The sequence below is a fragment of the Aedes aegypti genome, chromosome 2, assembly GCF_002204515.2.
Source record: "Aedes aegypti strain LVP_AGWG chromosome 2, AaegL5.0 Primary Assembly, whole genome shotgun sequence".
Taxonomy (NCBI): Eukaryota; Metazoa; Arthropoda; class Insecta; order Diptera; family Culicidae; genus Aedes; species Aedes aegypti.
The window spans coordinates 259,029,925-259,045,795 of NC_035108.1; the positions used below are offsets into that span (position 1 = coordinate 259,029,925).

General features: G+C 35.7%; 1 protein-coding gene across 2 annotated transcripts in view; it reads right to left on the bottom strand.

Moving 5' to 3' along the window:
- The window catches only part of LOC5564174, a 550,217-nt gene that overhangs the window by 198,807 nt on the left and 335,539 nt on the right, over positions 1-15,871 (bottom strand). For both annotated transcript variants that reach the window (XM_021844877.1, XM_021844876.1), the window contains exon 4: positions 12,231-12,397. In XM_021844877.1, the coding sequence (XP_021700569.1) occupies positions 12,231-12,397 (167 nt within the window). The remainder of the gene's footprint in view (positions 1-12,230; positions 12,398-15,871) is intronic.

Below are 15,871 nucleotides of genomic sequence, written 5' to 3' on the forward strand. Positions count from 1 at the left end.
ATGCCTATTTAAAATAATGTTACGGGAGCACTTTTATTCTGATTAAATATAAACTATTAATATATACACCTTCAGATATCGATACAGAAAAAAATCCGAGACAAACACTGAAACAATAGGGAAATTATAATAAATTTTCAAACTTGTTTGAGGAACTCTTGCAGGAATCCTTGGTTGAATTTATTATAGAGTTTTTTGGAGAATTCTTGCAAAATTCCTCCTGTAGATGCAATTCTTGGAATGCTCTTTGAATATGTTATGGAAGAACCTGGTGATATCTTGGCTGGAATAATTGTAGGAACTTGCCCAAGAATCGATGAAGAGTTAGCTGGAGATTTGTTTTTACAAAGTATAGCTGGACAGTCCTTGGTGAATCCTTTCAAAAATATTTGAAGACATTTGGTATGAATTGTGCTACTTTTCCCCGAACGGCCCCTTTTCTCCGAATCGCCCGTTTCCCCGAAAAGTGAAGCAGTTCAAAAAGATAAATAATAACCATAATAATAATTTAATCATAATGTAATTTATTAATTGTAACTGTCGGTAATAAATGACTTTATTGATGAGCATGTGATAGTCAAATAAACACCATTTAATTCCAAAATAAGCTTGATGTCGTCAGTGCGATACAAAAGAAACGTAAAAACGAATGGCACCCTATGTAACTTGGTTTCAGACTCCTTATTCCAAACGACCTTTATACCAAATGGCCATTATGCCAAGCGACTATATGCCAAATGATCTACCTATTCGGGGAAGAGATATTCAGGGTAACGACATTCAGGGACAAGTGTCACAACCTTTAGAAAAGTAGCCCAAAATAAAATAAAAGAAGAAGCTGTAAAAATTATAGTAGGAGTACAGGAGTCGCCCCTTAATTATGTGAGGGGTTTAAGGGACGAAGGGGTTGTATGAGATTTCTTACGCCCCATACATATCGTTTCTTATTTAAATGTGATAAGACTTTTATTACCATGGAAGGAGTGGGGTGGAAAACCCATCAAAATTGTCGAATATACATGATGGATGATGTAAAATGGTCGAATGTAGAAAATTCTCTGAAAAGTGTCCCAGCAAACGCCTTGAAATTTCTTGCGAGAGTTGTTGAAAATATTATTTTAAAAATCCTAGATTCAATCCCAAGAGCATAACGTAGAATAATTCATGACAACGATGCAGAAGGAATTATCTAAACAAACTATATCTAAACGCATAAGACAATTTCTGGATGAATTGCTTGAGTAATCCCTTAGAGAATGTATAGTTTTCATTGAAAAAATATTAAAAACATGACTTGAGAAATCCCTGCAGTGATTCTCGGAAAGAACTTTGAAAAATTTTCAGAAAAAAGGGCAAGATTCTTTAAGAAATACATCCCGATAGGAATAATGCAGTTGCTAATCCATTATTGCAAGAACAGCTATTCTTACACAGCCCAAGTAACAGTAGTAGTGGAACATCAGTTTCTTAAAAGGAAATAAACTTAAAAGTGATTTTTTCAACTCTTAAGCCTGATTCGCTGCTGACAAGTAATTTCTCGGCCTATCTTGATGCATGGAAAATTTCGCAGTTGAAAAGAAATGTCAGTTCAAATGGGAGTCGCTGTAGAAAATTTCTGCAAGGAATCGGCGAGTAATTTCTTTAGCGATTCCTGTTCAGCAGCAAATCAGGCTTCAAGCCGAATGCAGGTCCATTTGAGCATGGGAGGAAAAGGTTGACGTGTAACTTGATTTATAGAAGCCGAGGAGTCCTCTGCACTTCCTCAAGAAAACACTGCACATTGGTCCACGGAACGAAATTAAGTGGAAAAAATTAATAACTTGAAAAATATAAGAGATAGCGTTTTGGTGTCTTCTGAACATTTGTTAATCTGGTCAAGGCGCGTTATATGCAAAAGGAGTTCTGTTTGATCTTTCGACCTTGACGCTTGCTCCTGCGGGGGCGGGTGACGAGGGCAGGATCAAACATGTCGCGCGTCGATCGAATAGTGAAATGAAAAAGCGCCGAGGATTGTTAGTAGTGTTTGATCTATTAATCGAGTCGCTTGCTCTTGCGTGGGCGAGTGATTAACACTTGTTCGGGGTACAATGCGTTTATCGAATTATATCGCGAATTCGATTAGGCGTGATTATATCATGGATCGCATCACCAATCATTGGTGACTTCCAGATCTATACCTTATCCCACTAACCCAATATCATTTCCATGACAACTGTGGAGATGCAGAGGTACACTCGGTCTCTAGTAACAACGGTTGCCTAACTAACACGTGGCCGGCGCCGTTATTGACTTGTACTTAAAATTCGAGTTCTCAATTTTTGCACATTGAAGGATGGTAAGCTTATCCCAAGCCCCATTCATAAATTCCCTGTGCAACTTCGATTGTTCTGGTCAATTACGGAGTAGCAACTACGAATTGTACGGTCATCTATGCTCATGCTCATGCTCAAGGCGCGTTATATGCAAAAGTGTCCTAAGCGTCAAATTTGATAGCTTTCGAAATTTTCTCTCAACTTTTTTATTTCAAAAGATATCATAATTAAATATTCTACAATGTTGTAGATTATTGAAAATATGAAAACTCTCTAGAACATCTTTTTTTCTATATCTAATTGTTTGGGAGATATAGGTCACTTTAGGGTTTTATGGCAAAAAATTAGTTTTTCTTCAATATTATCGAAAATATCAATTTTCCAGGCCTACTATGTTCTGAACCGTTTTAAATATGAGCAAAATACACATTTTTTCTGAAGACATCACTTCGCTAAAATTTTGGTATGAAAAGATATAAGCGTTTTTGTAGTTTTTTTTTTCAAAAAACTATAAAAACGCTCATATCTTTTCATAGCAAAATTTTAGATATGACGTCCACAGAGAAAATGTGTATTTTGCTCATATCTAAAACTTTGCAGAACATAGTAGGCCTGGAAAATTGATACAGTTAACTCACCCTTACTCGATATTTCGTATCTCGATATCGACTTAGAGAACCATAGTAAAAGTTGGTTTTCATGGCTAACTCGATGGTTCCTTGGATCGCAGTTGCACTGGTTTTGCTTAGCTTAGCTTAGCTTAGACTGACTACACATATCAATGGTTGCTATTCCGTGATTGACCGAAGTCAGTGAAAATGCACAAAGAATCAACTAGAAGTTCGGCTGGGATTGGCCATAATCTTCTTCAGTGTGCATAATTCAGTGCCTCTATTTATACAGGGTCAATAACGGCGCCGGCCACGTCCTTGCAGTCAGGTGGGATTGGGGGAAGGAATGTTAGTGTGTAACCTTTGCTTTTTGGAGACCGTGTTTGCCTCTGCATCTCCACAAAGGCTACTGGGAGGGATGGTTGTAAATGGGGAGGATCGTTGGGTCATAGGATTCACTTTGATAAGCGATTAGACCATGATAAACAATGATTTGTGAGATATATACATGCTTATACGTAAATATAATATTTTCAATTGATATGAACAATTTCTATGTAGAGGAAAATTATGCCGACACTTGAGGTGACGAACCATTCAAAGTTTGTTGAATAAAGTGAACCTTTCGCAAGTGTACACTTGTAGTGTCGAACCATTCAAAGTTTTTTTTAATTACAAAAATAAAGGTTTATAAAAGGTGTTCTGAAAAAAAAATGTTAAACATAAATAAATCATGAATCAGAGTTTGTGTCGACACTCACAGTGACGAACCATCCATAGTTTGTTGAAAAATCATATTTACATCCCACCATTGTAACGATTGAATGTGCAGTCATACATATTTTATAGATTAGAAATAGTAGCATGAAACGAGCTCACCAATTGATCCGTTATCCTTGACTGAGCAGCCACAATCCACTTTCGGCTTCACTCGTTTGCTCGGCTATAAAAAAGCACTCAGGAAAACAAATAAGCGCGCGACCCAAAAAGAATAAAAAAAAAACTGTTCGGGCTTTCTTGACGCACTGCCCAGGAGCAAGCGTCAAGGTCGAAGGATCAAACAGAACTAACCGATCGCGGCACTTTTTCAGTTACTCCAACCGAACACACCGATCACGCCACTTTTTCACTTACTAGACCGACGTGCGACATGTTTGATCCTGCCCTCGTCGCTTGCCCCGGGAAAAGCAAGTGTCAAGATCGAAAGATCAAACAGAACTCGGATCGCAGTTGCACTGGTTTTGCGTTCTATAACTCGATACCACCCTATCTCGATGGTGCCTTCAACAGTTAAGGAGAGTTGACTGTATTTTCGATAGTATTGAGGAAAACCCGATTTTTGACCATAAAACCCTATAGTGACCTAAATCTCCCGAACTATAAGATATAGAAAAAAATAATGTTCTAGAGAGTTTTAATTTTTTCAATAATCTACAACATTGTAGAACATATCATTGTGCTATCTCTTTAGATAAAATTTCGGTATTTATCGAATTTGGCGCTTAGGACACTTTTGCATATATCGCGCCATGACCAGACACCAAAACGCTAACTCTCATATATTTCAAGCTATTAATTTATTCCACTTAATTTCATTCTGTGGACCAATGTGCACTGGAAGTTTGAATATGGGAAAAGATTTATTTTGGTAAACGATAAAAATGTGATTTGAAACCAATACGTAAGCATACAATACGTAATGAGAATATATACCAAGGTGTGGAAGAAGAAGCAATGGCTATGTATTAATGAAGAGAAAAAAACGTAAACACAAATAACTACGTCACTAATTTACACGGCTTCTTATGGGTGCTCGTTCGCTTGTAGTTGTTAAACATTTTGCACCGTACACGGATGTCACTCACACTAAATGTCTTCTTCCACACCTCAGTATATATTCTCATTGCGTAAGCATATACACAGGCTTCTTCCTTGCTCTTGATTTAGCCTTTTTCTCCCTCTTTCAACGATCAACTACAGAAGAGAAACGATTTTACCCACACACAAACTGAGCGTCCGTACTCTGCGGGATGAAGAGTTTACACGATTATGTATGCTTATTTTCATTCCCACAGTTTTGAAGAGTTTGCTTTGACAATCTCGGGGCTCCAAGGAGAAAAATATTGTTTTTTTTTCCCTTTTCTCAGTTCGGGAAAGAGTATATCTAGACGGCTCTTCGTTGTCTCTTTGTAGCTTCCTGCCCAATACGACAAAAAGGAAAGCGAAATCATGCTCTTAGGTTAACTGAGCAACCAAACTCAATTCATCCTAAAAGCAATAGGCTAGGGGAAGTGGTTCACCTAGCATGAATGAGGGATGAACTTATCGCTGAGAAAAGCTAGATTTTGTATGAAATTTGACAAGTATTTGAATGACAGATTCATCCTTGTTCATCCACTTCTCCTAGCCTATGATGATGTGTTTGCAGAGCTTCACTGTGAGCAAGAGCTGTCAAGTGAAAGATGTGCATTTGACTAGAGCCAACGTTCCTCTCCACTCTCTCAGTCACGGATTCTACAATGCACATTGAATGCTGACTCATACCTAATTGTTGTGAGTGTACAAGTTTGCTTCATCTATCTGATCAAGATAAGCAAAATAAAGCCTGCATGTACACGAATGATCGATACCGATAGTGAGGTTACTACGTGAACCGGACACAAATCGATCCGGATTCCGTCGCTAGCACATAGAGGAGCATGCAACAGATTCAACGGATCAAACATTACTCCCTAGGAAGAAGTGTTTTTTTTTTTTGAAGAATCTCCTGATCAAATATATGACACATTTCTTAAAGGATGAAGGAAATTTTGGAGAGAGCTCTTGAAAAATTTGTTTAAAAAAACCACAAGCAATTCCCTATAGGAATTTTCAGAAAACAAAATAAAGAAATTTAAAGGAAAATTCATGATGGAACCTTAAGAATCATTTTTGAAAGAATTCTTAGTTGTATTGAATGAAGAAATGTCAGTTGGATACCTGGAAAACCGACCAAATTTGTGGAATTTCTGAAAAAAATCTGTGAAGACTTCTAGGAACCTGGAAGTTTTCATGAAAGAATCCTTGCGGGTCTTTAAGGACAAATCTTTGGAAAAAATGTTGGATGAATCGCTAGAAAAATTCCAGGAGGCGTCCCGAAAAAAAATCGAGAAAGATTCTCGATGGAAGCCGTTAAGTGCATTTCTGGAGAAATTTTTAAAAATATCTTTTATGAAACTTCCACAATAATCCCTGAAGGAACTTCCGAAGTAACACCTTTAAACTTTGTGGTTCATATGTCAATCAGTTCATATTATCATTTTTTTTCGAGATGAAAATTGTTTGACGTGAAAATCCAAAATCAGCGGAGTGATGCTGATTAGCGTATGGCGCGCCGCCGATACCTCATTCGGCATCAGCATCGTGGCGCGGCGGCACACAGATCTAATTCGACTCGGCAAGTCCCGTTGAATTAATTTACGAGTCGTGCTGTAAAAATCATCATTCTGAAACTTGTTCGGCAAGCTATTGTTACAGTATTGGATGACAAATTCTGTAACTTTTTAGATTTTTCATGCAAATTGTGAGAATTTCGAGCAATAAAGGTTGAACTAAAGTGAGTTATTTTGATAAATTTCAAATATTGACATAATTCAAAAACATAAAGATGTGCTTGATAGTATTTTCAGTAAAGTTGTTTATTTTGACAAGACACTGAAAACACTACTTGTCTCCTAAATTCTTAGTTAAATTGTTTTTAATTTAAAAGTGATCTCTCTCACTTTAGTCAAATTTTTATTTTTTAAGTGTTTAATACAAACATTTCTTCAAATTATATTGCTGTGTGCGTTTGAAATGCAAATATCAAATGCAGGAACACCAAACGCGGTAACGTTTTTTACAAGAAATGCGGTGTCAAATACAGATTTTCATGCTAGGCCGGCGGTGATTTCTATAATAGTTGCTAGGTTTGCTTTGTGTAACCGCATTTGGAGGACGTTAAGTCAAGATTTGCAACTCAAATGCAAACAGCAACAGCAAATTTAAGTTTTGTTCGACGTGCAGTCAAAATTTCATTCAAATCGGTCCATAAACAACTCAGATCTATTTATGGATCTTATTGATATTCAGTGAATTCTGAAAAAACATGAGAGTATCTCTACCTTATCGCTCCCTGCAACAATCATGATCCGCAGCTCATTATGAGTTTGTTTATCAAATTCTGCCACAGCCCTGATTGGATTAGGGAGATAATAGTGCTTGATAAAACCCTGAGAGAGACTCACGAAGAGAAAAAATATCAACGTTATGTGCAGCCCAGATTCCGCTGTCTCGAAACGTATAATGCACACAGCCGCATTTATGGCTAGAAAAGTAAAAAATATTGTATTCAGAATAAACTGTTATCAAAATCCTCAGTCAGTGGAGCGGTTTTTCCAAAGATGCTGATAAATCTAAACACAAGACTGTTTATTTCTCATGTCTGCTACGTTGGCTGGCATGAAATTTCTCTCAAAAGGCTATTTATGCTTCGATGTGATGCAAATGCAATAATTCCATGCTGTGATGTTCACATGAGGGTTTGAACGGCTTGCGCATGATTGATGTAAACATAGAGTGAAATAAGAAAACTCTCAGTAATCGCAGAAAAAGAAGGCCGTCTTATATATCTTGGGGACTGTATTGCTATCAGATGTCCGTGGATTGTTTTTCACACTTGTGAAATAAAACAGATATTCCCAATGCACAGTGGTCCAGGAATCAGTTTTATGCGGAAAGATGCATTTTGAGCTTTAGAATGAAACATTAGACAAAAACGGTCTTCTACAAAGTTGTTTGTATTAGTAAGGTCCTTTGTTTGGTGTTATTGAAAATTAGGGTGGACCACATTTTCATAGAATTTGTGTAACTAACTTTCTTATTTGTAGAAATTATACTATACATGCTTCAGCAAAGTTGTAGACCATTCAATTTTAAGCAACTTTGCCAAAAAAAGTTTTTCTATATCTCTTAAATTGACCGATTTAGAGCTATTTTCCTACGGTGACATAGGGTGGTCCGAACAAAATTGGTTTTCTGGCTCTAGAGTTTTCAATTCAAATTTCTCATCAAAGTAGTCTATGAAACACTTTTAGAGCTTTAAAAAATGCGTAGTTTGGTGAGTGAAGAAACTCGTTATCTCTTTCCGTTTGGGAGTTATTGTTGTTTTTCTCTCAAAAACATGCCTACTTTGATTGTGAATATTTTTGATTGGGGCAAACATAAAAATATCTTTTGACGGCATTCAAAAGACAAAATAAAATTGTATATTATATCAAAAAATTAAAAATGTGTTATTTTTGTAACTCTAATAAAATGCCCTTAAAAACAAATGATTTTAAGCAGAAAAACTTTAATAACTTTTGAACTAAAAAAGATATCATCAATCTTTTTGCATGAAAATTAGCGTTTTGTTAAGTTCTAAAAGTCGTTCATAGACCGCTTTGACCAGAAATCTGAAATAAGAAAGATAGGGCTTTAAAACTATTTTGAAGATTTTCATAGTATGTATTTCTTTATTATTTTGCATTTTGAGCATGAAAATAAAATTTTAGATAAAAATGATCTTCTACAAAATTGTTTATAAAAATGTAGGCTTTCATACTGAGTCATTCAAAACAAGGGTGGTCCACAATTTCACACAAATCATATAATCAACTATTTTATTTGCAAAAATACTGGTATATACTCTTAGGCAAAGCGGTAGAACTTAGAATTTTGACCAACTTTGCCAAAAAAAAGTTTTTCTGTAGCTCAAAATTTGACCAATCTAGAGCATTTTTTCCTAATCATCAAAGGGTGGTCCAACAAAAATCAGTTTTTCAATTCTAGTGTTTTTAATATTAGTTTCTCGTCAAAGTCGTCTATGAACGACTTTTAGAACTTAACAAAACGCAAATTTTCATGCAAAAATATTGCTGATATCTATTTTAGTTCAAAAGTTATTAAAGTTTTTGTGATAAAAAATATTTAATTTTCAAGGTGTTTTATTAGAGTTACAAAAATAACACATCTGTAATTTTTTGATATAATTTATAATTTTTTTTTGTCTTTTGAATGCCGTCAAAAGATATTTTTTATGTTTGCCCCAATCAGAAATATTTACAATCGAAGTAGGCATGTTTTTGAGAGAAAAACAACAATAACTCCCAAACGGAAAGAGATAACGAGTTTCTTCACTCACCAAACAACGCATTTTTCAAAGCTTTAGAAGTGTTTCATAGACTACTTTGATGAGAAATTTGAATTGAAAACTCTAGAGCCAGAAAACCAGTTTTGTTCGGACCACCCTATGTCACCGTAGTAAAATAGCTCTAAATCGGTCAATTTAAGAGATAGAAAAAAACTTTTTTTGGCAAAGTTGCTTGAAATTGAATGGTCTACAACTTTGCTGAAGCATGTATAGTATAATTTCTACAAATAAGAAAGTTAGTTACACAATTTCTATGAAAATGTGGTCCACCCTAATTTTCAATAACACCAAACAAAGGACCTTACTAATACAAACAACTTTGTAGAAGACCGTTTTTGTCTAATGTTTCATTCTAAAGCTCAAAATGCATCTTTCCGCGTAAAACTGATTCCTGGACCATAGTGCAATGGTAAATAAGCGAAAAATATAGCATTGGTCATTGCTCTATCTTTGGGGCTCTCGTTTACTGCTGTTATTTATCAAGTTTGTTACAACTTACAAAACATTGCTGATAGAGATGGGATGTTTTTCTTCGCTTCCTTTGATCGTGTTTCAAACATCTCAAGAACCGTAATCAGTTGCATAAATCAGGTTACGATTTGGGTATTTTTTTGCTACTGTGCAATTATAATGTTGTTACGTAAATCATGAAACATGGGCAATGAAATAGTATGCTCCACTCAATTTAGCGCTTAGAATCTTACATTTAATTACTAGTAGCTCTGTGTCTTCTGACTAAAAGCCACTCAAACTTAGGCTTGCAAGTGCTCCGAAACCTTGCCAAAAATTTTACCCACTTAAATCGGTTAAGCCGCCGAGGCGCTCCCTGAACAAACAGCAGAACCATTTATCAACATCGGTACCGATTAAGGAAGATAACGAAAATTGCTTTTTCAACATCACAGTGGCAAACACTGTCACCAATCTTCTCAAGTGGAGTGGAGTAGAGGGTAGACGAGCAGTGCAGCCAGTTGTCAAAGAGCTCGTCTTCATCATCGTCATTTTCGAGTTCATCAGAAGAATGAACCATTTCACTCCGCAAGCTGATGCTCGGCTTAGCGGGTACCGTAAAATGGGGTGTCAGCATTTTCCATTGAAATGTTTTCAATGCATGAATAATGTTTTTTGTTCACATTCATAAGCATAATTAGGTAATTGGAAAAAAAATATACATTTCAACTTTCCGTAACAAAGATTTGCATGATCATGGATAACATTACCAAAGAATCAGTTCTGCTAAAAACATAAGCAAAGAGATTTTTTTACTAAAAATAGAATCGGTGAAAACGATGCCAATCTAAACAGTTTTATAAATCCTTTGTTCAACTGTTGATTAATTATCGGACCACTATAACTCTCTTAGGACGGCTTTTTCCTACTTATATTTGACTATGGATTAAAGTTTTTCTGTTATAAGGTATCACAAAAGTTATAAAACAAGCAAAATATGTAGCCAAAGATTTTTTCGGGATATTCTAGGCATTCTAAAATGTTCTGGAATTTCAATCTTATCATATTAGGCGTGTGCTAGACTAATGGCATAAGTAACACGATCACTTTCTCTTCATCGATCCTCCCTTCCATGAACTAGTGACTAATAACCGCGCCAGCCAAGCCCTTACAGTCAGTATACAATAATTGTTACTTCCATAGACCAAAAATACCTCTGCATCTCCACAATCATCACGAGAAGAGTGTTTTAGAACTTTTAGAACCTAAAAAAACGAAAATTTACATGCAAAAACATTGTTGATAACTGTTTTAGTTCGAAAGTTATTAAAGTTTTTGTGATAAAAATTCATTGTTTTTGAAGACATTTTATTGGAGTTACAAAAATAACACATCTGTAAGTTTTTGATATAATATACAATTTTATTTTGTCTTTTGAATTCTACCACCCTATGTTACCGTAGGAATAAAGCTGTAAATCGGGCATTTTGAGAGATACAAAAAACTAAGTTTGCTTGAAATTGAATGGTCTACAACCTTGCTGACGCATGTGTACTGTAACTTCCTCAAATAAGAAAGTTAGTTACACCATTTCTATGATAACGTTGGACCACCCTTATTTTGGATAATACCAAACAAAGGGCCTAACTAATACAAAAAACTTTGTAGAAGACCGTTTTCGCCTAAAGTTTTATTCAAAAGCTCAAAATGCATCTTTCCGCGTAATACTGAATTCTGGACCATAGTGCGTTGGTCGGTGATGTGACCCATGAATATGGAAGAAAAATACAACTCTTAATTAAAACTAGTATCTTAGCTTTTGTCTTGTGGTGACAAAATATTGTTAGAAGATTAAAAAAAAAAGTACGTTGGCATTCATAGTGTTAATCTATTCAAAGATTATTTTTAGTAATGGCAAAATGTGGTATCATAAGATTGTAATGAGCTCACCAGTTGGTATTCCAGCCTCTTCTGAATATGAATATCATTTTGCACTGAATTTCATATTCAACTCCAGGGGTCTCGAATTTAATTAGTAACGGTTTATTATATATTACCGAAAGTTATTCACAAAAGTCAATACTGTTATTTCAAATTAACAAAATTAAAACATCACTAAAATTTATTACACATGCTTAAAACTTTCTGGAATCAAAATAAAGAATCTATATAGTCACAAGTCCTTGTTTTAAAATTATAAAACTTGCATCATTTGCATTTTCAAATGAAATTTGGAAGAAATATTGACCTTGAAAACTGGTCAATGTTACCCTATTTTACGGTACCAACGCTGCAATTTCTTCCGCACTTTGCTCGGATCCATACACAGCGAAACGGAACGGATAAGCCGGATACCGAGTACCAGCTAACGACACAATAATTAATGTACCAGCGTTCCGGATTAAAGGGCAAGGCTAATGACGAGGGCAGACATCCGAAGGTGAGATGGCGTCGGAAACGAGGCACAACGACAGCAAGACAGCCAGCGCCAAGTGGTATTTATTATTACAGATACATCGACGTCCCATTCAGTAGGGATCAGTCAGGATTCAGGATTTGCGACGAAGAGAACTAGCCGTAGTGAGTTTGATGTATAGCCATAGTGAAAGGTGGAAGTGAGTGAAAAGTCAGTCAAATTGAACTTACCAATTAGCAGATTAATTCCCTCCGTCAGGTCCTTGTCGTACAGGGTGACCAGCTTCTTGCCGTCCACGACCAGCGGAGTGATGTCGAGCAGGACGCCCTCGGTGATGTCGCAATTTTCGTGCCCGAGACGCGTCACCTGGTAGACTGCCGTTGTTGTATGATGGGCACTGATTTTAATTGGAAAATTGCAGGCGTGTAAAAAAAAGAAGGAGAAAGATTAATGATACATCGTTCAAAGGGGCGTCAGGAAGAGATATAACAGAGCAAATTAAGATGTTCCAGAAGCGTTGTGGGTGATAGAAACTTTTGAAATGATCAATGTTGTTTGTCATCACTAGATTGTCTACTGAAAATAATATTAAGAGAGAATAACGCATACTTTATTGAATGTTTATGGAACATTCAATCGGAAGGCAGAGACAAATAGAGACATAGTAGTCGGGTTCAAAATGGGTACCACTTCTAGTACTGCATTTGGTCCCTTGGTACTGCAATGGGTACCGTAAAACGGGGTAACTTTGATAATGCAGGTAACTTTGATAGTGCGAGACCCACATCATATTAAACGAAACAACGAAGTTTCTGTTAATTAGTTAAGCAAAACGAATGCAAAAGTAAAGAGTATTAGTAAGACACTTCATGTCAAAGTAATTTTCGTTGGAATCATGTGCATATAAAAATGTATATGCAAATATTAAAAACTAAAGATTTTAGCATTTTTGCAACGCTTATAAATAATATCAAAGTTACCCCGTTTTTCGCTACACAAGTTTGACAGATCGCAGTGTACTTTATACGGCATTCAAGATTTTGCTCTTTTACGTTTTGTGCAATAAAATTTTGGGCAACTGCCAGAAACATGGTTTTTATTGTGTCTTTGTTGGTAGGTTTTTTATAAGAAAATTTTAACCATTGCAGTACTTGGTGCCAACATCGAAGTTTCATAATCCCATAGTTTTGCCATCGTTCGAACGATTTTGATAAGATAGTCAGGAAAAATCACAAATGTGTTATATTTCGAATTCAGGAATTAAAAAATAAATTCGGTGATGATTCCGGATTCAGGTCCGAATTACTTGGGGTACCTAAGTTATTGAAGTATCTTCAAAATGGACATTGTTGGGAAAATTCAAGAAACTTCATAAAAAAAACATTAAAAAAATCGATGAAACTTTGATCTATTTGATAGCATGAATCACCTGTTTCCGTTAGGAAACTATTGTGTTCATTTCTAAAACATCGTCATCGGGTATTGGCTCCGGTTAAGACTCTAGAAGGGACACTTTCAGAATATCAAACAGTAATACCTTCCAACTGCTCAAAATTTATGATTTTTACCCGAAATTAATAATCTCATATCCTTCCTCTGTTCAACCAGATATAAACCGTTGTGATGCGGATAATTTCCTACCTAGTGAGCGGTCTGGAATTCAATGTCTTATATGTAGATCTAGTAATGGCGGAAGATATAAAAATAGGAAACCGAATTCCAGACCGCTCGCTAGGAGATTGTCCGTATCATGACGGTTTAAAACCGGTCAGATTCAATCGATAACGAGAATTCCGCATGATATTTTAAGTCTAGTAAAGCCATCTTGACTAGAAAACCGAGGTGATTGAACCCTTGAAAAAAGTCTCAAACGGACCGAAACGTCGGGGAAAATTTTAAAAAAAAAACTAGCGTTTTCGATTCCCTAAAGACTTTTTAGCCAACATTGTTTCAATACAAAATATATAATTCATTCTTGACCTTTCGTTGAAATTTCATCTAAACCAGGCATGCGCAACCATTTTGGCTCGTTTTTGACATAAATTGATGGTTCCTCAAACGAAAGCTTAATATTATATTTAACTAATCCGGGTAGAATAATTTGAATTTGTATCAAATATTCTACTAGCGAGGCAAATAGAGGCAAAAATCAATCCGGCCCGCACGATTTGTTCGACCAAATTTCATCGGTAGCCTAAAATATAAGATCAAGGTTAACTTAAATTCATAGATTTGATAGATATACAACTGAGCTTACATTGGAGGTAAGAAATTCTCATATTGGACTATTACTGCGAACGCACTAACCATTTATGTCAACAATTAGTCAAAAAGGTTAGGCAGGATCGAACGATGGCAAAATTACAGAATGAAGCTTCAATATCGGCACTCAGTACTGTAGAGATTAATGAAAATCCTGAGAATCCTGTGAATCTTGTTAAGACTCCTGCAAAAATTTTGGATCGATTCTAATAAGAATACTGGAACAATGCTGAAAAGAATCATGGAAGGATTCTAATAATAACCCAATGAGGATCCTGATGAGAACTTTGAAAGAATTCTGATGAAAGTCCGGGAAGTATTCTGAAGAGGAATTGCGAAATATCCTTTTGAAAATCTTGAGAAGAGTTTGATAAGAGTCCTGTGAAGATTCTGACGAGAACCCTTGTAGGATTGTCTTGAAAATACTGAGAGAATTCTTATGAGAGCTATGAGAAGGTTCTGACAAGAATCATGCGAGGACTCTGATGAGGCTCCTGTGAGGAGTCTAAGGTTAATCCTAAGAGAATCCTGGGAGAATGGAAACATGAATTTGATGAGAATCCTGCGATGGTTTTGTGCGAATCTTGCGTACAATCTCATGAGAATTCTGAGAGTATTATGACAGAAATCTTGAAGGGATTCTGACAGGAATCTTAAAAGGATTCTGATAGGAAACCTCAGAGGATTCTGATGTGAATCCTTAGAGGACTATGACAGAAATCTTGAGAGGATTCAGTAAAGAATGATTTGAATTAAAACGAAAATTGAATTGAAAATTAAATTGAAATGATTTTAATGAGTACCTGGAAATAATTATGATGAGAATCTTAAGAGGATTCTGATAAAAATTGCGAGAACTCTGATAAGAATCCTGAGAGGACTCTGAAAAATATCCTGAGAGCATTCTACGATGATTTTTATGTAAATCTTGCGTACAATCTGATGATAATTTGAGGAGGATTCTGATAAAAAATCTGAAACGATTCTGATGTGATTTCAGACAAGATTCTGATAAAAATCTTGAGTGGATTGTTACAAGAATCCTACGTGGATTCTAATAACAATCCTGAGAGGATTGGAATCTTAAAAGAATTCTGACAGGAATCCTTAGAGGATTCTCATAGGAATCCAGAGAGGATTCTGAAGAAGAATGATTTGAATTAAAATGTTTAGGGAATTCTAATGAGACTCCTGAAATGATTAAAATGAGAGCCTGGAAAGGATTGTGATGAGAATCGTAAGAGGATTCTGATAAGAATCTCGAGAGGATTCTGAAAAAAATCCTGAGAGGACTCTGAAAAGAAGGATTGTGTTGAAAATATTGAGATAATTCTTATGAGAGGGTTCTGACTAGAATCATGCGAGTATTCTGATGAGATTCCTGTGGTTCTAATGCTTATCCTAATAGAATATTGAAGAAACTTTTGAAATGATTCTAAAGGGAATCCTGAGAAAATGCTGTCAAGATTTTTGAGAGGATTTCCATGAAACTCTTGAGGACATTCTTTTGAGAATCCTGAGAGGATGTAAAGAAGATTCTGATGAGAACCCTGCAATGATTTCATAAGAATCTTGCGAACAATTTGAGGAGAATTTTGAGAGGATTTTG